The sequence below is a fragment of the Lontra canadensis genome, unplaced genomic scaffold (assembly GCF_010015895.1).
Source record: "Lontra canadensis isolate GAN:19392208 unplaced genomic scaffold, GSC_riverotter_1.0 scaffold60, whole genome shotgun sequence".
NCBI lineage: Eukaryota > Metazoa > Chordata > Mammalia > Carnivora > Mustelidae > Lontra > Lontra canadensis.
Window position 1 is genome coordinate 489,418 of NW_022631054.1, and position 25,386 is coordinate 514,803.

At 47.1% G+C, this 25,386-nt stretch overlaps 1 protein-coding gene across 1 annotated transcript; it reads left to right on the forward strand.

Annotated features, from left to right (window-relative positions):
• The first annotated feature begins 1,292 nt into the window (after positions 1–1,292).
• Positions 1,293–22,568, forward strand: ZBTB8B (zinc finger and BTB domain containing 8B). The gene is made up of 4 exons (XM_032877023.1): positions 1,293–1,348; positions 8,433–9,430; positions 18,885–19,063; positions 22,251–22,568. The coding sequence occupies exons 2-4, from the start codon at positions 8,473–8,475 to the stop codon at positions 22,566–22,568; spliced, it is 1,455 nt and encodes a 484-aa protein (XP_032732914.1). The 5' UTR covers positions 1,293–1,348; positions 8,433–8,472.
• Positions 22,569–25,386: the final 2,818 nt, after the last annotated feature.

Genomic DNA, 25,386 nt, shown 5'->3' on the forward strand with positions numbered 1-25,386 from the left:
ATTTACCATGCACTTCATGTATTTCCCTTTTTTTTTAGTTGTTTACTTGTTTATTGGCCATCTCCCAGTTGTTATGGGTTGAACCCCCCCCCCACTTCCTGTGTTGAAGTCCTAACCCCCAGCACCTCAGAACGTGACCTAATTTGGAAAACGGGATTGTTGCAAACGTAAGAATTAATTAAGACAAGGTTGTACTAGGGATTCCTGGGTGGCTCAGTGGGTTAAGCATCTGCCTTTAGCTCAGGTCATGATGGGAGGCGGGGGCTCCCGGGATCAAGTCCCCCGTGGGGCTCCCAGCTCAGCGAGGAGTCTGCTTCTCCCTCTCCCTCTGCTGCTCCCCCTGCTTGAGTGCTCTCTCTCTCTCTAACAAATAACTAAATAAAAATCTTAAAGAAAAAAAAGAGAGAGAGAGAGAGCCTTAATCCAATATGACTGGTGACCTTACATAAAGGGAAATCTACACGCAGAGATGTTACGGGAGAAGATCCACGGACATGAAGAAGGCCGTCTACATGCCGGGAGAGAAGCCTGGAGCAGATCCTCCCCTCAGAGCCCTCAAGAGGAACCAGCCCTGCCCACAACTGGACTTCTAACCGCCAGACCTGCGGAACAATGAATTTCTGCGGTTGAAGCCCGTTTGTAGTACTTTGATGCCGCAGCCCCGGCCCACGGATGCACCCCCTGAGAGAACTCGGTTCCGGGGGCAGCAAGCTGGGTGGTCTTGTTCGCAGCTGTCCCACAACCCGCGGTGTCGGTACTGAGCCCGCGGCACACCGCCCTCTAACGTTTCACGTGTATCCGTGAACCTGGAAGCTTTTCAGGGGAACAGAGTGTTGCGGGGTTAAGTGGATGAAATCCTTTCTCATTTCCAGAATGTTCGCGGAGCGCCGGCAAGTGGAATGCGTGCGGACTGACGGGTCAGAGGTCCTGCTCTCCAGGCCGCTGGAACCCGCACAATGCGTTCTCGGCTCTCAGCACAAAGACGCCGTACTTCGCAGGTCCCTCAATGGGACTCAGAAGACCCCGCCGAGCTCCAGCCTTCGGCAATCGCCGTTTCCAGGTATCTCGGTACTTGTAGTTTTGTCCACTCGGTCTTCGCGGGAGAAGGGAACGCAGAGACCACAACTCCCGTCACCGCGCGAGCGCCGGCGCTGTCAGAGTGCAGCCTCGGGAGGGGGCGCTGGCGCCATTGACTAACCTGCTGGCCGCAGGGCCCGCCTTCCTAAGCCCAGGAGCCCCTGTGATTGGTCAGATGCCTCGCCTCTCACGGAGGGGGCGACAGGTGAATGAAAGGGGGGCGTGTCGGTGCGCGGAGCTCGGCAGCCTTGCCGCTAGATCCGGCTGAAAGGTGAGAGCCGAGAAGCGGGTTCGCGGGGCAGCTTTCATTGGTTTGGGGAGGATTCGGGGCGCCGCGAGAGGTTGGCCTTGGGTGGAGGGAGCGGGCAGAGAACTCCCCTCTCGGTCAGCCTCCTTTGGACCTCTCGGCCCTGGCTACTCCCGAGACCCCCACCCCGTGAACCTGAGCTGGATGACCGACCCTCCCTCCCCTCCCGCGTCGGGAGGGGTAGCGTGGCGCGGCGGTAGCTGTCCCCCATTCGCTGGCATTGGGCTCTCCCTGGCGCGTCGTCCGGCTGTGTGGTCCTGGTGCCCGCCCATGGCGATGGTGCGGGGGACGGGGCGGGGGCCGAAGGGGGGTTGAGGTCTTGGCCAGGCTGGGGCAGTGCTCACCGCAGCGATGGTCACTTCGTCTGCAGGAGGCCATGGGAGGGGCAAGGCCCCAGTTCCCCACCCTCAGGAGCCAAAGACAGGTCCAGTAACTGGTTCCCGTGATCTCTGCAGGGTCTTCTGGCTCTAGAAGGGGGCGGGGGGGGAATCCCCTTGTCTTGGGAACAGTTTAGCAGGTGAACCGAAGATGCAGTTGAGCCCGAAATTTTATCGGTGGAAATGGAAACTCTTCTCCTGTGTCGTTCCCCTCCATGCTTTGGGAGAGGAGTGACTTCCCCAACCCTTTTGGGGAGTCAGGCTGGCATAGTGGTTAGCATGTCAACTCTGGAATGAAACTAATTTTGGTTCCAATCCCAGCTTGGGCGTGTTAGCTATAAATCTGACCCTCAATTTCCTCCCCTGAAAAGGAGGGTACAACGATTATATCTACTGCATTAGGTTTTTGTGAGATAAAACTTAATGCTTGTAAAGTACTTCTTACAGTGCTTCATGAGGAGTGGTGTTCAGTAAATGCTAGCAATCGAGCAGTTTCCTGTTTTCTTTTTAAGATTTTATGTATTTAAATATTTTATTTATTTATTTATTTGAGACAGGAGAGAGAGAGAGGTGGGGAGGGGCAGAGGGAGAGGGAGAAGCAGACTCCTCAGTGAGCAGTGAGCCCCATGCAGGGCTCGATCCCAGGACCCCGAGATCATGACTGGAGCTGAAGGCAGACAACTCAACCAACTGAGCCACCCAGGTGTCCCTTATTTATTTATCTTAGAGCGAGGGAGAGAGTGTGTGTGTGTGAGCGGTAAGGAGGAGCAGAACGGGAGGGGTAAGGATCTCAAGCTGGCTCTGTACTGAGCACTGAGCGGAGCCAGACCAGGGCTTCATTGATCTCACGGCCCTGAAATCATGACCTGAGCCTGAAACCAACAGTCCAACGCTTAACCACTGAGCCACCCAGTGACGTACCCGCACCTTTTTTTTTTTTTTTTTTGATGAGCAGATATTCACTATTCTCAGGTTGCTGAGACTGAAGGAGTCTTATTAGAGTTAGTGAGTGGAATTCAAGTCTGGTTTTGGTACCTGAATGAAGATAGTGGTGGGATCCGGGTAGGATTCCCTGGGGAATGTGGGAGTATGTTACAGGCAGGAGTGTTGGCATCTGCTCTCTCCTGGAGGACATGCACTGTACCTGGTTCATTTTTCTAATCCTGGCATCTTCCTTGTGTCAGACATTGTATGGAGCCAGTCACTGTTGAATTGAATTGAAACAGTGAGAGGGCTGGGGTGGAGGGAAGGGTCGCTGCCAGAGTGTGGATAAATGTACTTTCGGAGAGCAGTACAGGCAGAGAGCTTTTTTCCAAGGAGAAGTAGTGATCCTCAGTGTGTCGCAGGGATGTAGGACACTGAAGGCAAGTGATATGAATAACAATTTCCACCGTTTATGCCAAGTATAGGGTTGGGGACAGACTTTTGCAAAGTTAGGGAGTTATTTATGTGACCCAGTAGAATCTACATTATTTGGAGCAAGAAAGCCAAAGGAGATGGGTTTGGGTACCACTGCTGGAAAAGAGCATCTTCCAGTGAAAGATGGAAGTGCCCTGGAGATAAAACCATTCTTTAGGCTAAGAGGCGTTGTACCTACACTGGTTTATCTCCCTGGTTTGCCAACTTCTTATCCCTCTGCCCTTCCTCCTTTCTCCCCTTTGTTTAAAAAGAGAAAATGAAAGAAGTACATACACATAGTAAAACACCCTAACAGTATAGAGAGGTTGAAAACAAAAAGCGAAGTTCCCTCTACATACCTCTTACCCTTAATCGCTCTTCTCAAGAGTATCTGCTGTGAACTCGTGCTTGTATAACCTTATGGAGGAAAAATCATGCATATGTGGACAGGATCATATAGTACATTTTGTTTTGCATCTTGCCTTTCTCTCTCTCTCTTTAAAAAAATATATATTTATTTATTTATTTGTCAGAGAGAGAGAGCACAGGCAGGCAGAGGCGGAGAGAGAAGCAGGCTCCCCGCTGAGCAATCCGGGACTCGATTCTAGGACCCTGCGATCATGACCTGAGTCGAAGGCAGTGGCTTAACCAACTGAGCCACCCAGGCGCTCCTTGCCTTTTTCTCTTAATATATCTTGGTGACCTTTCCATAATGAACACACACAACTCTAGCTCATTAAAAACATGGTTGCATAGTATTCGCCTGTGTGATTGTACCTCATTGATTTAACTTGTCCCCTACTGGTGGACATTTCAGATCATTTTTACTTTTACGCTAGTACAAAAACCTCGTGAATGGACATCTTTGAACTTGTAATTTGGTGTTTTTTGGCAACATATCCGAAAGTTTAAATTTTTACATTGAAATGTCTGGGACAAAAGAAGTGTGCATTTAAAAAAAAATTACATTTTATATTTATTTATTTATTTATTTATTTATTTTTAAATTTTGAGAGAGAGAGAGAGCACATACATGAGCCGGGCAGGGGGTGGGGACAGGGGCAGAGGGAGAAGGAAAGAGAGAGAATCTTAAGCAGGCTCCACGCTGGACCTAACTACCGGCTTGACTCAGGACTTGATCTCACAACCCTGAGATCGTGCCCTGAGCCAAAATCAAGAGTCAGGTGCTTGACCCACTGAGCCACCCAGTTACCCCCGAAGAAGTGTACATTTAAAGTTTTTTTTTAAGATTTTATTTATTTATTTGACAGAGATAGAGAGAGGGAACACAAGCAAGGGGAGTGGGAGAGGGAGAAGCTGGCTTCCTGCTGAGCAGAGAGCCTGTTGAGGCTCTCCATCTCAGGACCCTGGGATCATGACCTGAGCAGAAGGCAGATGCTTAACCAACTGAGCCACCCAGGTGCCCTTTTCTTTCAGTTCTGAAGAAGAGTAGAGTGTGATACTGAAATGTTGCATTTTCTTATATCTTGTTTTTCCCTTCATATTTTGATAGCCAAAGGCAATGGCAGGAACTGCAGGAAAGGCTTGGCTGGAGCAGTCAGAAGAGGTGGGAATGACAGTGAAACCTTAGTCCTGTGACAAATTTCAGGGTTGATATTTTTGGGACTAGTAGAATTGTGCAGCTATCTGGCAGTTTTCCTCCTTTCTGAACCAAATGTTAATTTTAACTACTTTGGATAAGAAAAAAATTCCAGAAATTATGACATAACTTCCTTGACTTTGAAATGAATATAAACAGATAAGAATCATCTCAATGACTTAGGCCCATCAATGATAGCCCCAGGCTACAATTTAGTGCTGTCCTTAGGCCATTTTGAATATGTAGGAGCATTTAATATGCTTAGCTACATGGCCTCAGGCTGATATTTTGAAAAAAATTCCTGGTTCTATTTTTAAAGTAACTTTTTTACCTTTTCCTAGCTGTCAGTTCTCACGTTTGTCAGTTTACTTGCTTAGAGACATTCTTCTACTTCTCTCCCTATTGGGTTGTCTAGTTTCTTAACTTAATGCATCACTTGCTATAAATACATAGAAAGTAGGTGTGAATAGCCACTTAATAAGGTTGTTGGGGGTCTGGTCTGTGCAATTAGTCTGTCTGTGCAATTAGTACACAGACCTTGGGGAGTCTCTTTTCCCAGTGGAAGGGCCCTTTTTGTGGGGAGTGTCTGATTTCTGGCTGTGTGAGGTATGGTTTTGTTGCATTGTAGAAAGGAAGAGTGCTAAGGAGTTGGTTGTGGTTGGCAGCTCCAACTAGGCCTTTGTGATTCCAGTAGAGGGAGATGATGTACTTGGTTGTAGATACTTCTCTGTGCTCCATGCATCAGTATGGAAAAGGAATAGTTGATGGCCAAGTTCATGGCCAAGTTGCTTGTTGCTCAAAAGACCACTACTCAAGAGAGGAGCCTGGCCACCTGGGGAGAAGGCGGGCTCTTGTCCAAAAGCCAACTCTGAGTTTTCTGCCTGGCCTAGAGATTTTTTTTTTAAAGATTTTACTGGGGCACCTGGGTGGCTCAGTGGATTAAGCCTCTGCCTTTGGCTCAGGCCATGATCTCAGGGTCCTGGGATCAAGTCCTGCGTTGGGCTCTCTGCTCAGTGGGGGGCCTGCTTCCCCCTCTATCTCTGCCTGCTGTTCTGCCTACTTGTGATCTCTCTCTCTCTGTCAAAGAAATAAATAAAATCTTTTAAAAAAAGTATTTATTTCTTTGACAGAGAGAGACACACAGTGAGACAGGAAACACCAGCAGGGGGAGTGGGAGAGGGAGAAGTGGGGGTGGGGTGGGGTGGGAGGGGGCTTGAAACCAGGACCCTGGAGATACTTAACAACTGAGCCACCCAGGTGCCCTGGCCTAGAGATTTTTATTTTTATTTATTTATTTTTTTAAAAAGATTTTATTTATTTATTTGTCAGAGTGAGCACAGGCAGACAGAGTGGCAGGCAGAGGCAGACGGAGAAGCAGACTCCCGCTGAGCAGGGAGCCCGATGTGGGACTTGATGCCAGGACGCTGGGATCATGACCTGAGCCGAAGGCAGCGGCTTAACCAACTGAGCCACCCAGGCATCCCTGAACTAGAGATTTTTAAAGGGGTTTAATCAGTTAAGGGAGTTCAGTGGTCTTTGACATTTCTTGATGATATGAAACTCAATGATGCTAGCTACAGAATTATCTCAGTACACAGAGGTTGTGCAAGAAGGTCTGGCTCCTGGCTACCCCGGGGTTGTGCAAGAGTACTCTGATCTTTCTGCAAAGGAGGGCAAGGTTTACAGATGCACAAAGGGAGGTCAGTAGAGTCATCTGCGTGACCTTAAAAAAGAAAAACATTTTGTTAAAAGATTGCCGGGCTAATCAGAAAGCTGAGGCAGCTTCAAACAGACTTGCTGGCCCCTGTGGCCTGGGAGAGTTCTCTGGTTCTTCATTTTCCAAGGCCAGTGGTCTGCAAATCTCAAAGAAAGCAAATGAGTTTGGTTATAGATCAAGGGCTTTAGGTCGGTAAACGAGGAGTTGTGTTAACTTGAAGCACATTAACCCTTAAGACCAGCTACAGTGCTGTGGCGGGATGGCTCTGTGGTTTGTGTGATGGGAAGCAATGGAAGCGAGAGCTCAGTGAAGAAGGTCAGTGTCTGTCTTTCTCATCAGCTGAAGGGTTTTAAACTTGATTTATACCTGTTCTACTCAGCAGTTAAGCAGGGAGTCTTCCGGGATGCCGGTGTCTCAGTTGGCTAAGCATCTACCTTTGGCTCAGGTCATGATCCCAGGGTCCTGGGATCGAGTTCCGCATCGGGCTTTTTGCTCAGCAGGAAGCCTACTTCTCCCTCTGCCCGCTCTGCCTGTTGCTCCCCCTGCTTGTGCTCTCTCTCTCTCTGACAAATAAATAAATTTTTTTTTAAAGAAGGGAGTCTTCCTTTGTACTTAGCCAACCTCCTTCATCCAGAGCACTCTGCCAGGTTCTGTGAGGCATAGCAAATGAGCTAAGATGTGGCTCATACCTTCAAAGGCTTGGAGTCCACTGATATTCAAGGGACAGGACATTTTAAAATTTGAGGGAGTGAACCAATGGCAGTGGACTGTCAGTTGGGAGTCTCTCATTTGCAAGAGATAGAAAACCCAACTCAGACCAGCTAAGGCAAAAAGAGACTTAATTGGCTTCTGGCCCAGCATGAGTTGGGGCTCAGATGGTATCCCTGTTCCTCCTGCCTGAGGTGGACTGTCTTCTTTGTCAGGCTGGTTCCCCTGGTGGTGAGGCAGCATCTCAGAAGAGATGGAACCCCCAGTAAACTCGCATTGCTTTTCATTGCTCTGACCAAGCCACGTGGCCGTCTCTGAGCTAATTCCTGCACTCAGAAGGTGGGATACCTTGGGACGCCTGGGTGGCTCAGTGGGTTGAAGCCTCTGCCTTCTGCTCAGGTCATGATCCCAGGGTCCTGGGATCAAACACGCATCTGGTTCTCTGCTTAGTAGGGAGCCTGCTTCCTCCTCTCTCTCTCTCTGCCTACTTGTGATCTCTGTCCATCAAATAAATAAATAAAATCTCAAAAAAAAAAAAAAGCAGGTGAGATACCTTGATTGTGTTAGCCTCTGTTCTATCTAGAGCCTGGGGGGATGGCACCGGCTTGATGCAAATCACCTTGGCCAAGAATGGGGGAGGGGTGGATCTCTCAGCCAGACAGGGCACTAAAACGGTAAGAATGGTGACTGCATGCTGGCTAGCCCAAGAATCTACCATGCTTCCTTGAAGGGATGATAATAGGGGGGGTGCTGATATAGGCGAGTATAGATAGTCTCCAAGTTCCGTGCCAGGATTGAGCTGTAAGTATTGGATTTGGGAATTATCTATATTTTGAGTCTTGAAGAAAGTAGAGTGTAGACATAAGAGCAGAAACTCCAGGGGATAACTGACCTGGTTTTGAGTCTTGGCTCTGTTCCAGCTGGGTCATCTCCTACCTTCTCTAAGTCTCCGATTTCCTTATCAGAAAAATGGGGACAGCATGGGTCTTCTATCATCGGGTTTTTATAAAAATTCATTGAGAGAGTCCATGTAAAACGTGCAGTTTGTCCTGGTTATTTTTGTTGTTTTTCATAAATTCACCCCGTGGGACCACCTCTAGATTTTTGTTAGATCCCCAAATAGCCGGTATCATAAAGACACTATTGAATCGGTGTTTGGGAGGACGAGGAAAAAAAAAAAATTAAAGCTGAACATCTTATTTGTAAGGTTGGGATTGGTGAATTAACTGGAAAAAAAATTCTTGGCAGAGATACAGGCCACGCCAGAGCAGCGGCCGCTGGTGGAGCAATGGAGATGCAGTCCTATTACGCGAAGCTGTTGGGGGAGCTGAATGAACAACGCAAGCGGGACTTTTTCTGTGACTGCAGCATCATTGTGGAAGGGCGGATCTTCAAGGCCCACAGGAACATTCTGTTTGCCAACAGCGGCTACTTCCGAGCCCTGCTCCTTCACTACATTCAGGACAGCGGGCGGCCCAGCACAGCGTCCCTGGACATCGTCACCTCCGACGCTTTCTCCACGATCTTAGACTTCCTGTACTCTGGCAAGCTGGATCTGTGCGGGGAGAACGTGATCGAAGTGATGTCGGCTGCCAGCTACCTGCAGATGAACGACGTGGTGAACTTCTGCAAGGCATACATCAGGTCGTCCCTCGATATCTGCCGGAAGATGGAGAAGGAGGCGGCGGCGGCGGCCGCGGCGGCCACGGGGGCTCATCAGGGTGATGGTGGAAGCCCCAGCTCAGGCAGGGAAGGGACCTCCTGCGATGCCAAGAGCTTGGGCTCCTCCACAGCCGAGGGAGAGGAGAGCGTGGGCTGTCCCAGAGAGTCCCCTTGCAGTGACTGCAGAGGCGGCCACCAGCTGGGACAGGTGGTGAAGGACAGCCAGGGCAGCGGCCCCGCTGACCGTGACCTCTCTATTCTGCCCAAACAGATAGAGCCCAAGGTGGAGTTTGATGCTGACGAGGTGGAGGTTGAGGGCAGCGAGCTGCTGCCGCCCTATGCTGCCCCGCTCGGCCTGGCCCACGTGGACGAGGCTCTGCCCGGTGGCCAGGCCGTGGACTTGGCTTACAGTAACTACCACGTGAAGCAGTTCCTGGAGGCACTCCTGCGCAACAGTGTGGTCCCCAGCAAAGACGAGCCAGACCATCCCTTTTCTCGGAGTTTGGAGGGAAGACCGGATGGTACACCAGGAGCCATTAGTTCCATGATGGATGTCCACACGGACTGGTATGGGGAGGACTCAGGTGAGCTCCATGAGCATTCAGCATCTCTGCTGGTTCTTCTGCATGCGCACCTGGGCCTTTTTGGCTCCTAGCATCATGGTCATTGTCATTGTCACTGCCATCGTCACTGCCATCTCCACCACCATGATTACTGCCACATTATCCCTACCCCCACCAAGAGGTATTCATTGAGCACCTGCTGTATGTAGAGCATTGTCTCTTCCTCCGTGGTAGAATTTTACCTCTACGACTTGGGTCAAATCAGCCAATCTCTTTGGAGCTGTTTTGTTTAGGAGGTAATCATCCCTGCCTTGCCTTTCTCACAGGGTTGAGGACCGAATGAAAAGGTTCTCAGCATTTTTTCTCATGTATGATCACATGTTCCAGACAGGTAAGAGACCGATATTTCTGTGTCAGCTGTGGTGCCTGGCACATAGTCGACAGGCACTTAGTGTGTCATGGTCAATGGTGCTGTCTACCTGAGAATATCTAAAATGCATTGGTATTTGGCTTTATGTGAGTAAGTTTCTTATATCCTTTGGTAGGCTTTAAAAAATAATTAATAATAATAACCTGTTATTAATATATTATAATTATAGTTTATAATAATCAACATATTAATACTTAATAATCTTTTACTTATTAATGTTGATATTTCCAAAGACATGTGTGTTTTAATTAAATCATCAACCTTAAACTTGCTTTTATATCAAATATTTTCCTTTGGTAGGCTTTTGTGTTTTAAGAGCACTTGGTTGTCTCCCTGAACAACTCTGAGAGATGAGTTGACGTGACTAACTCCTCTTAACAGGCGGGGTAATTGTGTTGCAAAATGTCTTGTAGAAGATTGAAATAGACTTGGCTGCCACCTTACTGATGAAAGTACCCTATAGCTTCCAGAACCTCAAGCCAAGAAATTAATGAATCCCAATTTAAATTCACTCTTCAATATTGAACAGTGAAAGCACTTTAGATAAAGGAGATCAGCCACTTTTATTCGTTACTAAAAGGCTATCTCGAGATGTTTAATTTCATTTTTTAAAGCAATAACACTGTATGTCTGATTAAAACTAGGCTTGAAAACTCGAGAAAATACTGTTTCCGAGCCTCAGGGACACTGGCTTAACCAGCATTTAGAAGGTAGTGGCTGTTTTCATGAACACGCTGTAGGAACAGCTTGACATCTAATTTCCGTGCAGAATAGCACTTCACAGACAGTGACCATCCTTTTACATCCCTTAGACCCTCATGAGTTTGGCAGAAGAGTGGAGAAACTGAGACCCATGAGGGTTTGGGGGAATTTCCTAAGAATGCAGAGCTGGTAAGTGGCAGAGCTAAAGCGAGAAACCTGGGCTGGCTTCATTTTATTCAGACAAACCGTGCAGACAGCACAAATGAACAGAGAATTTCAGTGCTATGATTTTATCTTTCAGCCCCTCTGCCTATTAAGCACAAACATTAAAAAAGAATAATGCGGCCGTATGCCCTTGTCATTTAAGTCCAGTCAATCAGTCTGTAAAGTCAGGTTTCCAACTAGAAGGTGCTGTGGTCAAGGCAGCCACCCTGGCCCCTGGCCATGCCGTTGTCTACCAAGTTTTGATCCCATTCACATGGCTCCTGGGCAAATGTATTCCAAATGTCAGGGCGCAGAGTAGGACTGATGTGTTCGGTCATTCATTTATTTGCTCAGATATTTAAGGACCTTCATGGTAAAGATACAAAGGTAAGTCAGACACGGATTCAGCCCTCAAAGTGCTGGTGGTGTCTTTGAGGAGGTAAGATGTGTGTCATTGGCATCACGTGATAGAGAGACACTAGAGCTGGAAGGCGGATGGAGGTGTGACTTTCACAGTAGTCCAAAAGCAGGAGAACTGGCTTCTGCCTGGGAGATCAGGGAGGCATTATGAAAGTGGCATCTGAGGCTAAGGAGAGGGGAGAAATTGATTAGATTGATTATTGGGCCCGATTATGGAAAACCTTAAATGCTAAGAGGTGAGGTTTTGTCTGTAGGCGCAGGGGAATTTTTTGGTAGTTACTGAGCTTGGGGGTGTGCAGGTCCTGTGTTTGGGGGAGATTAATTTGGCCTCAGCACCAGATGGTGTGGAAATGGGAGTTGAGGGCAGGGAGACAGTCAGGCGGGTGTCGCGATCATTCTGTATCCATACCTCTAAGTCCAACCATGTTGTTGCAAATGACAAGATATCATCCTTTTTTATGTCTGAGGAATATTCCACCATGTGTGTGTGTGTGTATGTGTGCACACACACATACTTTCTAAAATCACAATTTCTTTATCCATCCATCTATCAATAGACACAGGCTGCTTCCGTATCTTAGCTATTGTAAATCATGCTGCAATAAACACAGGGGCCCATATATCTTTTCAAGTTAGTATTTTTGTGTTCTTTGGGTAAATTCCCCATAGTGGGATTGGAGAGACCTACATACTGTTTTCCACAGTGGCTGTGCCACTTTGCATTCCCACCAGCAGTGCACAAGGGTTCCTTTTTCTTCACATGCTTGCCAACACTTGGTAGTTCTTTTTGATTCTAGTCATTCTGACAGGTGTAAGATGGTAGCTCACTGTGGTGTTGATTTGTATTTTCCTGATGATAAGTGATATTAAGCATCTTTTCCTATGTCTGATGGCCATTCCGTATGTCCTCTTTGGAAGAGTGTCTACTCAAGTCCTTTGCCTATTTTTTAATCAGATTGGTTTTTATTTTTATTTTTTTAATTTTTAAAAAAGATTTTATTTATTTATTCGATAGAGATCACAAGTAGGCAGAGAGGCAGGCAGAGGGAGAGGGGGAAACAGGCTCCCTGCTGAGCAGAGAGCCCGATGCAGGGGTCAATCTCAGGACCCTGAGATCATGACCTGAGCCAAAGGCAAGAGGCTTTAACCCACTGAGCCACCCAGGCGCCCAAGAGATGCTATCTTATTTAGTGTTGACAAGGAAAGCCTTTCTAACAAGTTGCCTTTGAGAAGAAACTGCAAGGGAGGGGGAGAGCAAACTGCAAGGCAAATCAGAGAGAACATTCTGGGTGAGTGAAGAGCAAGGTGCAAATGCCCAGGAGCGGGTCACAGTTGGCAAGTGAACGAGAGGAACCGCAGGGTGCTGCTGGGGCTGGAGTGGAGTGGGCAAGGCAGAGAGTGCCAGGGGATGAGGTCAGACCAGGTGGGCTCCTAAAGTCCAGGAGAAGGCCTTTGGGTCTTCCTCTGAGAAGGGACACCACTAGAGGGTCTCAGCTGAGAGTGACTTGAAGTGCCATATCGTAAAAGGATCGCTGTGGGTAGTGTATGTCATAATCTCCAAGGTGGTCTTCTTGGCTAGGACTGTACTACCTCTCAAGGTCGAACAGACCAGATTTCCTAATGGCTTGTATGAGTGGTATGAGAAAAAGAGAAGTTAAGGGTGATCCTCAGGTCTGTAGCTCAAGTAGTTGATTTAAACATGTTATGTTTGCAATGCCTCTTGGATCTCCAAGTGGAGATGCTCACTAAGCAGTTGCATCCTGTCTGCTTGGGGCTTCAGGGGTGGGGGGAATCACAGCTGAGCTATACATTTGGAAGTCACTAATGGGTCCATGGAATTTGAAACCTATAGATCCCGTGGACTTATGGGTGTAGAAGGAGAAGTTAAGAGATTTACGCACTGTGCCCTGGGATACTCCAACATGTAGAGGTCAGAAAAATAGGGCCCGGTCAAGGAGATGGGGAGGGGGCAGGCAGGGAGGTAGGAGGAGAATCGAGAGTGATGGGTGTGCCAGGAGGAGAAAGTGTTTCAGGAGAAAGGAGACATAAGCTATGTCCAGGTCGGCATGGAGGCAGAGAGAGGACTGATCACTGGGAAGTTCATTGGCGGGCTTGACCAGAGTAGTGTCGATGATTTGCGGGGGGGGGGTGGCAAGAGACCAAAGGGCTTGAAACAGAACTGGGGAAGTAGAGGTGAAGACAGTGAGTATTGATGCTTCTTTCAAGCGGTTTTGCTGGGAAGGGGACAGAGAAGTGCACCAGCAGCTGAAGGGGTGTATGAGGTCAAGGTTTTTATGAAGGTGGAGGTTCTAAAAGTCTGTTTGTTTAGTGATGGGAACGATCCAGGAAAGGAAGATAACTGATGGTGGGAGAGAGTGACGTTTGATAGAGTGCGGGCCGGCGGGGTCCCTGTCCAGTGGTGAGGATGGTCTGGTGGAGGACAGAAGATTCATAGGAACAGGAGTGGAAGCAGACCTTATGTGTTCGGAGGTGGGGGGGAAGGCTTGGGGGTGGCTGGGAGCATGTAGAGGTTCTCTTCTGATTGCTTCTCATAAGTTAGAAGCAAAGGTGGGGGCGCCTGGGTGGTTCAGATGGTTAAGTGTCTGTCTTCAGCTTAGGTCATGATCTCAGGGTCTTGGGATCGAACCCCACGTCAGGCTCCCTGCTCAGTGGGGGGTCTGCTTCTTCCTCTCCTTCTGTCTCTCCCCTCTCTTTTTCTCTGTCTCTTAAATAAATACATAAAATCTTAAAAAGAAGAAGCAGTAGCAGCAGCAAGGACAGCGGCGGAAAGGGAGGTGGGGACAGTGACGGGGCAGAGACCTGAGCAGAGAGAGGGTGTGGAATAGTCCCCGAGGAGAGTGGGAGAGAGTGAGCCAGGGGAATATTTAGGGTGCTTGGGCAGAACCAAGGGCTCTGATATTGGTGCTCAGAGGGTGACGGTTAGATGGATTCAAAGTGAGACCAGAACACACAGTTGTGTATATTTCACCGGTGATGTTAACTTGCCTTGTTTCACGTATGGAATGGGCATAGACTTGTATTTAACCAGAATTTAGGTTTAACCAGGTGAATACAGAAAGAGGGAGAGAGAGGACCCAGGCAGTTAAGGGTGGATGTGAAGGAGTGATTTCAGTGATGGACTGGGGGCACTGTACTGGGGAAGTAGAGACATAAGGCCCCAAGGAGGGGAAGGACAGTAGAATGGTGGCAGAGTCTATTGGCTTGGTCCCAACTGAGAAGGGGAACTTAGGGGGTGAGCCGGAAACCTATGAAATAGGAATTGGAAAGTGGGGTGCTTGATATGTGGCCTGTGGAGCAAATGCAGCTATTGGAAATATCTGGGTAGGGGGCCATGATTCTCCCTCTCAGCTACACACTAGGCAGAGGGCTTTAAAAATCTAATGGTTGGGTAGAGATTGGACATCAGTTTTTTTTTTTTTTAAAGATTTTGTTTATTTATTTATTTGACAGACAGAGATCACAAGTAGGCAGAGAGGCAGGCAGAGAGAGAGAAGAGGAAGCAGGCTCCCTGCTGAGCAGAGAGCCCGACGCGGGGCTCGATCCCAGGACCCTGGGATCATGACCTGAGCTGAAGGCAGAGGCTTTAACCCACTGAGCCACCCAGGCGCCCCTTCCAGGTGATTCTAATATGCACTCGGAGTTGAGAGCTCTTGGTCTAGGATCGGGTAGCTGAGGTGGGGCGGAAGACAAGATCTTTGGAGGAAAGGAGGTCAAGGAACAAAGAGGCCAGGGTGCTGGAAGGGTCATTTTCGGTACTCACACCAAGAATTATGCCAGGAGTTGTATTTGAAGGCAAGGTGATCAAATCTCCCCAGAATGAGGAGGTGACCTCGGGGCTCCGGGATGATGGTAATAAGGAGAGGGAGCCGTGCTCTCATTTGCTGGTGTGAGCTTCGAAAGATCTTAAGGTTTGCAAGGATGGAGGGAGGGATAGTGGTCTGGAGATGACACTGAATCACGAGGCAGCTCCTACTCACCTCCGACTCAGGGAGTCAGGGTGATGGGGTAGGGAAGCTGGGTGTTCCGGGGAGGCCCAGGCCTTAATAAAGCAACCACTCCAACTGGCTGAGGATTCTCAAAACGGTATTCTTCCCTTCTGTGCCTAAACTCCAGATGTATCTGTCTAACCCAGATATGCCCCCCTGGGATGCTCTGGGCCTACCCCAGACTGAACCCCTCATTCCTCTAGTGCCTGCTTTTCCTCCCGTGTTCCCTACCTCAGTTTATTCCGCCACCATCCACCAGGTCAGCTGACCCAGGATCTGTGTCCTTTCGCATCTTCTCTTTCCCTTCTCTGCCCTCCCGCAGGTGGTCACGGAGCGCTGTTCCTTTTAATTCACATGTGTGTCTCTTCCTCTCTGCCTCTGAGGTCAGTGCTTTAGTTCACATTTCTTGTCCTCTCCCAGCTGTTCTTCCTGCCTTGAATCTTCCTTCTCCTCAGTCCTTTTCCTACAAAGTTCTGGGTGACACAGTCGGTTAAGTGTCCCACTCTTGGTTTTGGCTCACGTCGTGACCTCAGGTTCGTAAGACTGAGCCCCACAATGGGCTCTGCCCCCCTGCAGAGTCTGCTTGAGACTCTCTGTTTCTCTTCCTCGGCCCCTCCACCCCTGCACCCTCTCTCTCTCAAATAAATAAATAAATATTTGAAAAAAATTTAATAAGCTCCTTCTACTGCATTGTCTTCTGAGGGCTCTTTTAAAACTAAAATTTAGGGGCAGCTGGGTGCTCCCGTTGGTTAAGCATCTGCCTTCAGCTCCGGTCGTGATCCTGGAGTTCTGGGATCGAGCCCTACATTGGGCTCCTTGCTCAGTGGGCAACTGCTTCTCCCTCTGCTTTTGCCCCTGCTCCTGCTCTCTCTCTCTCAAATAAATAAACACAAGCTTAAAAAAAAAAAAAACAACTCAAATCTGTGTCCTTCCCCTCCTTAAAATTCTAGCTTCTTACAGAATAAAGTCCAAGTTCCTGAACACGTCAGAATCATGAGGGTAATGATTCTTGTCTTTCTTTTCATTGCTGTATCCCCAGGGCCTAGAACACAGCCTGACACATAGTAGATGCTCAGTATAAATTTGTTGAATAAATGATCGACCATGACCTTCACAGTCTGGTTCTTGCTGCTTCTGTAGCCTCATTTCTCATTCTCCCTCCCTCTTCTGCTTAATATTCTGTTTTCTCACTTACCTCTATGCCTGAGCCTGTATATTCCTCTGTCTGAGATACATTTCTCTGTCCTGAGCTCCTGGTGAACTCCTATTCATCCTTTAAAACCTTGTTCAAAGATCACCTCTCCTATGAAATCTTCTCTGAACTCCTAAAGTGAATTCATTACTTTCTTGTCAATGCTTCTTCATCATTTGGACTTTGCACGTGTTATATTATATTGCATGAACTTGTTTACATGTCTTTCTTTCATGCCAGACTCAACATCTTGAGGGAAGAAATGGGTGTCTTGGTAAAGATGGACCTTGTTAGCACAGCATCTGGCATGTATAGGTGTTCAAATGAACGGTTGTATTGGTGAGATCAGACCATGAGAGAGGAAGGAAAGTGTGGTAATTCTTACTTTTCTGATGAAGATAGAGTTAACAGTTGATCTTTCCAAGGACTAATGCTGGACCCATTTTACATAATGTTTTGGTAGATAATTGAGAAGAAAAGTAAAGTGTAATGCCAGGCTAGTGGGATTAGATAGCAGGAAGATTCCACAACACTGGAGGAGTGAGCAGGAAACTGGCATCTTAGACCCAATGCGCTCAGTGAGAAATTAAATAATCCAACATACGTAGGTAATTACGAGCCAAGAGCTGCTGCTTTATTCTAGAAAACAGGTTTTGGAGTCACTATAGATGATGCAAAATGTTAGGCATTATCAGGCTGGGAACTCAAGACGGGAGAAAATAATCTCTACCCTTGGGTTGAGTTGTGTTGAGAATGACGTTGGGTTCTCACTTGGGATTCGGCTTGCCATACATTTGGCAGAACCTCCAAAAACACAAAGCCCAGGTAGGTATCCTGAGAAGGTCCCAGAGAAAAGGAGCTACTCCGGTGTTGAGAGAAACCGCAGAGCCTGGACTACTTCATGAGTAAAGAAACACCAAGGAGAGGATGATGGTAACAAAAATGGCTGACATTTCTGAGCTCTTACTATGTGCAAGGTGCTGTGCTCTAGGTATTACTTCATTTCATTCACAGTCCTTTAAGGTGAGAACTAGTATCATCCCTATTTTACAGATGAGAAAAGTGAGGCACAGAGAAGTTAAGGGAGTTGTCCAAAGTCATACGGCTGGTAAATGGAGGAGCGGGGACTTGAACCCAGATTTCAATGCCTGGAAATCCTGAGTCACTAATGCCTTCCTGTAGGATGTGGTATAACCAAAGTCTATTAAATCCTGAAAGTTGTGGATAGAGGGGACACGTCTTGGAATACTGTAGTAGGGGTACTCGGGAAACTTGAGAGAACAGTTTTGTATGTGGGGGGATAATCGTGTTGTCACCTTAATGGTTGTACAAGCAAGGTGGAGAAAAAAATAGTTGAAAAAAGATTTAAGTGAACCTCTGGATGTTTGACGATTTCAGATCTATAGACTTTTTTTTTTTTTTAAAGATTTTATTTATTTATTTATTTGACAGAGATCACAAGTAGGCAGAGAGGCAGGCAGAGGGGGGAAGCGGGCTCCCTGCCAAGCAGAGAGTCCGATGTGGGGCTCGATCCCAGGGCCCTGGGAGCACGACCTGAGCTGAAGGCAGATGCTTAACGACTTATCCACCCAGGTGCCCCCAGATCAATAGACTTAATATGAATTCCAGTTGAAAATGTGTATCCCAGTACACATCTGCATTGCCTGGAACTCTTCTTAGGCCCTCTCGTCCTAGAATATATGCATCCTGATCCAGGGGTCTGACTCATCATAACAGAGGGTTCCAAACTTTTGAGGGTCATGAAATCAACTCAGGAGGTCAGTGTTGGTCGGGTCAGGCTGCCACAGCAGAATGCCACAGATTAAACAACAGAGATTTATTTTCTCACAGTTCTGGAGGCTCAGAGTCCAAGATCAAGGTGCCGGTAGGGTTGTTTTCTTGGCTAGCGAACGACTACCTTCTTGCTGGTCCTCACATGGCCTTTTCCACTGTGTATGAACAGAGAGAGAATGAGATCTCTGGTGTTTCTTCCTCAAATTATAAGGACACCAATCCTATCAGATTAGAGGTCCACCTTTAAGACCTCATTGAACCCTAACTACCTCCCTATCTCCAAATATAGTCACCCTGGAGGTTAGGGCTTCAATGTATGAATTTGGGGGGGATGCAACTCCATGCATAACAGGGTCTCCATCAGCACTGCCTACAAATGAAAACAGAGACTATAGACACTGTCAGAATGAGGGTTATTTTGGGAATTTTCCAGTTATCCACTTGAAGACATGTGACTCCTGAGGTTGTAATGTGTCTCTAACTATAAGCCACAGAGAAGTTTGAAAGCCATATGTCATTCCTTGCAACCTTGTATCAGAATCCCACTTTACACTCTGGCTGACTGGCAACCAGACAAAGACTTGGATTCTGTAGTGTCTTGCTGTGAGCTGGTGGTAAAGGTGATGTCCTCTGTCTGGATCCGGGCTGGCGAAATTCCCCAGGTCCTGATCACCTGTTGGAGGGTGGGCAGTGTCACTGATGCTTACAACCCATTTGGTTCCCCAGGTGATGTGCTGGTGGTCCCCATCAAGCTTCACAAGTGTCCTTTCTGCCCTTACACCGCCAAACAGAAAGGCATCCTTAAGCGGCATATCCGCTCGCACACAGGTGAGCGGCCCTACCCCTGTGAGACCTGTGGCAAGAGGTTCACGCGACAGGAGCACCTGCGGAGTCACGCCCTGAGCGTAAGTGTCTGGGCTGGAAAATCTCTTGTGGTGGGTGGGGGGAGCGCTCCTGAGATTTGCCTAAGGTGAGGGTGAACCAGCCTGCCCATTACTTCTCCATCCACTGGAGTATTTTCAGAGAACTTTTAAACATGTGTTTCTACTTAATTAAAGCTGGGTTGGTGACGCTTAGAGAAAGTTAAAACTTATATAAGAGACTAGTTTTCTTAGACTCAAAAAGAGGGTTTTTGTTTGTTTGTTTGTTTGTTTTTGGTGTTATTTATTAGAGAGAGAGAGGGCGAGAGAATACAAGCAGGAGGAACTGCAGAAGGAGAGGGAGAATCAGGTTTCCCACTGAGTAGAGAGCCCGATGCGGGGCTCGATTCAAGAACCGTGGGAACCCTGGGATCATGACCTGAGCCGAAGGCAGCTGCTTAACTGACTGAGCCACCCAGGCACCCCGACTCAAGAAAGTTTAGATCCTGGTCAGGGATGGTTGTCATAAGGCAGAGAACAGTGGGCATGGACAGGGGACTGTGGTCTGTTCTCACCACTGTGATGCCAAAGGCGAGAAAAACGCACCTTCAGTATTCTACCCAATGTGGTTCCTGGGTGTGGGGAAAGCACGTGCCGCCATTTCTAAATCTACCTATGGGCAGCAAAGAGGACTCCAGACCCAGGGGACCTCTTCTCCCACTGGCTGCCTCCTGGCCTTCTGTCTCCCATGTGAGTGGTTAATTCCCAGCAGCTAAAAGGCAGTCGGGCCATTGAGGAAGGCATTGTATTTAAGATCATCTTTGAGCAAGGCAATCAGTCTTTGGAAGATCAAACATAAAAAAGCTTTGGACTCCAGAGATCACTATCAAGAATGTGAGAACCCACAGAATGGGAGAAAATACTAGTGAATCTTTTATCTGCTAAGGATCTAGTAACCAGAATATATAAAGAACTCTTTCAGTTCAACAATAAGAGACAAATTGCCAAATTAAACAACAGATATGAATAGACATTTCTCCAAAGAAGATACACAAATGTCCAATAAGAACATGAAAGGATGCTCAACATCACTAATCATTAGGAAAATGCAGGTCAAAGCCACAGTGAGCTACCACTTCAAACACACTACTGTTGTTATATTGAAAAGCAGGTAATAAAATGTTGGCAAGGATGTGGAGGAACTGGAATGCTCATACACTGCTGGTGGGAATGTAAAATGGCGCAGCCACTGTGGGAAACAATTTGGTGGTTCTTCAGAGAGTTAAGCATAAAATTACTGTAGGTCCCAGCAATTCTATGTCTAAGTGTATACCTAAGAGAAGTGAAAACATACATTTGCACAAAAATGTACCTGCACACAAAGGTTCATAGCAGCATTATTCCTAGTAGCCAAAGAGTGGAAACAACCCAGGTGTCATCAACTGAGGCATGAGTAAACAAAGTGTGGTCTGTGCCTACAATGGACCCTTATTTGGCTGTGACATAGAATGAAGTTCTGATACATGCTACAACAGGGATGAGCCTTAAAAGCATTAAGACTTTAAGCATTTATTAATAATTAATAATAATTAAGCATTTCTACATGAAAGAAATTGGTCACAAAAGGCCACATCTCGTATGAGTTCCTTGATATGAGATACATAAGATGGGCAGGCCCATGGAGGTAGAGTAGATCAGTGGTTACCAGGCGCCAAGAGGATGTTGGATGGGAGGGGGTGGCAGTAAATAGACACCTACTTTCTTTCTGGGGTGATGAAAATGTTCTGGAATTAAATGGTGGAGATAGTTGCACAACCTTGTGAATATACTAAAAACCACTGAATTGTATGCTTTTCAAAGGTGGTATGTGAGTTGTAGTTTGGAAAGAATCCAGATTTAAGGTAAGTCCAAGGTTATTGACTGTTTCCACTCTCAGGGCTGGCCCCAGCCACACCCATCTGAGAGCGGGCTCTTCCCATAGCGTCAAGTTTTTAATTGTTCCCCCTCCTCCCATTATATCTCCAGTCTGTCTTGGCAGCTGTAGGTTCCTGGTGCCCCGAAGATAGTTCACTGGTTGGAATCCTTATTCCTCTATCTCTCCCTGTTATACAAGGTCCAGCCTACTGCAGCCCGAAGAGGTGGTATACCCTGTCAGGTGCGAAGGTCATGGACATGCTCAGGTTGGGTAAGGTTGGAGGATTAGTGTAGAAAGCCCAGGAGACCCCCTGGAAGGCAGGAACATTGGCCAGGATGTAGGGCAGCTCCAGAGAGCTCGGTGTTGAGTTATTGGCCTTTGTCCTCCATCATTTCTCTCTGTTTCTACCTCTTGTGTGCATCCTGCATCCAGAACTCTCCACAGGAGAGGCTTTGGTTCACAGAACCCCTCTAGGCTGGAGCTCCTGAAGAGCTCAGCCTATATGGGGGGGGGGTCCCCTGGAGCCGCTGCCCTAAGGAGGGACTGCGTGGGGTAGGAGATCAGGTTCTTTTTTCTAGCTTGCAAAGTGCTTCTCATAGGCAAGGAGTGCATTTCTCAAAGAAGAGGTAAGGACAGAGCGCCCGCCACATTTGGAGAAGATGCCATCTAGCAAGTCTGCCTCCCTAATAACTAGACAATCGCGGGTACATAAAACCCACGCCTAAAATCCACACCCGTACCCTGAATGCCCTTTCTATGTTAGGCATAGGGTTATAGTAACAAATGTGACAGAGAACATGAATGAGGACAATCTCTGCCTTCTTGGAGCTTATAGTCTAGGGAATTTACTAACCATTTATTAGAAATTCAACAAAGGGGGGCACCTGGGTGGCTCAGTCGGTTAAGTGACCAGCTCTTGGATCTGCTCAGGTCATGATCTCAGGGTTGTGGGGCTGAGCCCCGCGTGGGGCTCTGTGCTCAGTACAGAGTGTGCTTGAGATTCTTTCTCTCCCTCTCCCTCTGCCCCTCCCTCTGCTCACTCTCTCTAAATACACAAATAAATAAAATCTAAAAAAAAAAAAGTCAACAAAGGAAGGAGGATAGGGGAGAATATATATCTGGGCACCTAACCTGGCCCAGAGCATCATGGAAGACTTTCTTCCAAGGCATTCCTAGCGGGGCAAGGCTTGGCAAAGGGGAGGTGGGTGGGGTCCTCGAATGTGGAAGGGCCCCGGGGCAGAAGCACCTGGGTGAGGCGGAGGCTGTGGCAGAGATAGCGAGGCGGAGAGTGATTACCGGCTGCGCATGTGATTGTAGGTGCACAGATCCAACCGTCCGATCATCTGCAAGGGTTGCAGAAGAACCTTCACGAGTCACCTCTCCCAGGGACTGCGGCGCTTCGGGTTGTGTGACAGCTGCACCTGCGTTACTGACACACACGACGAGGATGACGATCTGATGCCCATCAACCTTAGCCTGGTGGAGGCTTCGTCGGAAAGCCAAGAAAAGAGTGACACGGACAATGACTGGCCCATCTATGTGGAGTCTGGTGAGGAAAATGACCCCGCTGGAGAGGATTCTGATGACAGAAGGCGGATTCGGTCCTACTTGTCCGATCGAGAGACACTTACGTAGCAGTCTGTTTTGGTGGGGGAGAGGTTTTAGAATTTGTTTTTGCTCGTTCTGCGTTTGAAAGCTGCCATTTGTCCAATTTTGTGGAGCCCCGAGAGGAACATTTTTTTTTCACTGTTCCTCTACATGCATTTTTGTTAGATTACATATGAAGATTGGACCTTTTGAGTTAAGGGACTAATGACTTCTTAGTGGAATGCCCTTGGTTTTGGAGGGCTTTGCTGAGTTAATTCTGAGTGAGGCAAGGCTGGCCCCAAGGTTCCCCATTCTTCCTGTCGTGCACCCAAACTCTGGTTAGGAGAGAGAGAAGAAAATCTCCATTCTTGTTTTCATATTGTCTCACTTGTCTACATGCCTTTCTTGTCGGTCTTTCTCTCTGTAAAGGTGAACGAGAATAGCTCAAGTCGAGTCTCTCTTTTGCCAAGTCTCTCCTAATGGATCCCATACTTTAGTTTTCTGGTGAAGGCTTAAAGAGAAAGCTTCATGACATAAGGCAGGCAGGGCTGTCTGGCTACGTGATTGTAAAGGTACTTTCTAACTGTAAGGCTGCAATTTTTTTTTTTTTAAGATTTTATTTATTTATTTGACGGACAGAGATCACAGGTAGGCAGAGAGGCAGGCAGAGAGAGGAAGTGAAGCAGGCTCCCAGAGAGCCTGATGCGGGGCTCGATCCCAGGACCCTGGGATCATGACCTGAGCCGAATGCAGAGGCTTTAACCCACTGAGCCACCCAGGCGCCCCATAAGGCTGCTATTTTAATGACTGAAAGTATTTATGTGCACACAAACATGGAAATGGACGAAGAGGTTCCCGGGATTCTCTGACTTGCCCAGCTAAATTAAATTTGAAGTTAGCCCCTGGGAAGGGAACCTGTGAGCCTGGTTTCCCTGTCTGGTTTGGTATTTGACAATCCTACACACACAGATCACCTGTCTTGCGATCATAAAACAAGTCCTTTGGGTGAAATTCAAAATACTCCTGCTTTGCCAGCCATTTTCCAGAGCCGCTGTTGTGTAATGTGGAAATGTAGCCGCTGCTCACAGTCTCCTGCTTTGATTATGACTAGAACTTTAATTGGAGGGAAAGTGCAAGCCTATATAAACAAGTTGAATTTCCAAATTGTTTACCTTTTAAAAAGCGCCTCTGGAGGGAAAGGGAAGGTTGGTAGAAGAACAGGTTTTTAAAGATTTTATTTTTATTTATTTATTTGACAGAGAGAGATTACAAGTAGGCAGAGAGAGAGGAGAAAGCAGGCTCCCCGCTGAGCAGAGAGCCCGATGCGGGGCTCGATCCCAGGACCCTGAGATCATGGCCTGAGCCAAAGACAGAGGCTTTAACCCACTGAGCCACCCAGGTGCCCCTAAATTTTTATTTTTAAGTAATCTTCACACCCAACATGGGGCTCGAACCCACAACCCTAAGATCAAGGGTCACACGTTCCACTGACTGAGCTAGCCAGGTGCCTCATTTCTGGTGTTTTAATGTGACTTTTCTACTTCATGGTTCAACTTCTCTGTCCACTTTCTCTGGTAGAGCAACGATCCTTCTTGGTGACTCTATGACCTGATCATATCGCTGGGTGCAAAGAATATTTATATCAGCAATTTCACTGTAGGACAGTGACTTTCACCTGGGGGTGATTTTGTTCCCCTGAAGACATTTGGCAATGTCGGGAGACAGTCTCAATTGTTAAAACTCAGGGCAGGGTGCTGCTGGCATCTGGATAAGGTTGTTGCTAAACATCCTACAATTCATAGGACGGCCCCTTAGAACAAAGAATTATCTAGTCCAAAATGTCAAGAGTAACAGTTTGAGAAACCTGACCATAAGATAAGTAAGATTTTTTAAAATTACCTTTAATGAATGAACTTAATTATGTGTTTTATTTTAGGTTAACTTTTACCCCCATAATATTTAGTAGGCCCTTATGCTCCTGTAAGTTTCAGCAAATAGTGGAATTAGTAAAATGGGGAGCTGAGGCCCAAGCTCTGATTTGGTTTGTGATGTGGAAACTTAGAAATTCTGATCTCATATTCCTAGAACCATTACTGGGCTCTGGTCACTTTATTACATTTTAAAGTAGCAAAATCACGGGAGGAAAACGGAACATGAAGCTTAATATTTAAATGATTCTTTTTCCCATAATGTCTCAGATTGTTGCCTTCCTGGTTGGCTGTTTTGAGTTTGGGTGTTGACGTTAGTACTAACTGGATTGCTGAATTCTATCACTTCGAATGGAAATAATTGCTTTTTTAGACCATCAGATCATAAACTGTCCTTTGTTTTTAAGTTCATGTTCACTTTTGGTGGTCAATATTTACAACTGCACAGTGCCTAAGGTTTAATTAATGGAGTTGGTGATATTTTTATAAGTAAATTCATCATTGGGCCCAACACAGACCATTAAGGATTTATTTCATATCTGGCATCTTTCTGGCACATTCAATCCAAGTTCACAAAGGGATTCTTTGTCTTACATTAGGTACATTGCATGGACAGGAACAGAATCCTTATTTGTAATGGAATTTGAAAGTGGCCTCCCTGGGAAGTTGTATCTCTTGGGGGAAGAGGACAGGCTTCCATAGCAAGGGTTGGAAAGGAATGTAAATAAGGCCCATCTCTGTAACAGACTAAGAAATGACAAAGAGCCATGTGATTTCTGGTTATTTGGCAGATAGATGCCCTTTTGATGTAAATATGTTGGTGGTCGCTACGGTTCAAATATTCCTTGAGAAAACTGATCTGGTGGTCTATAGAATATGAAATCCAGTATTCTGGAAGTTCAGGGTACGTGATGGGTTTTTATTGTCGTTCGTTGATG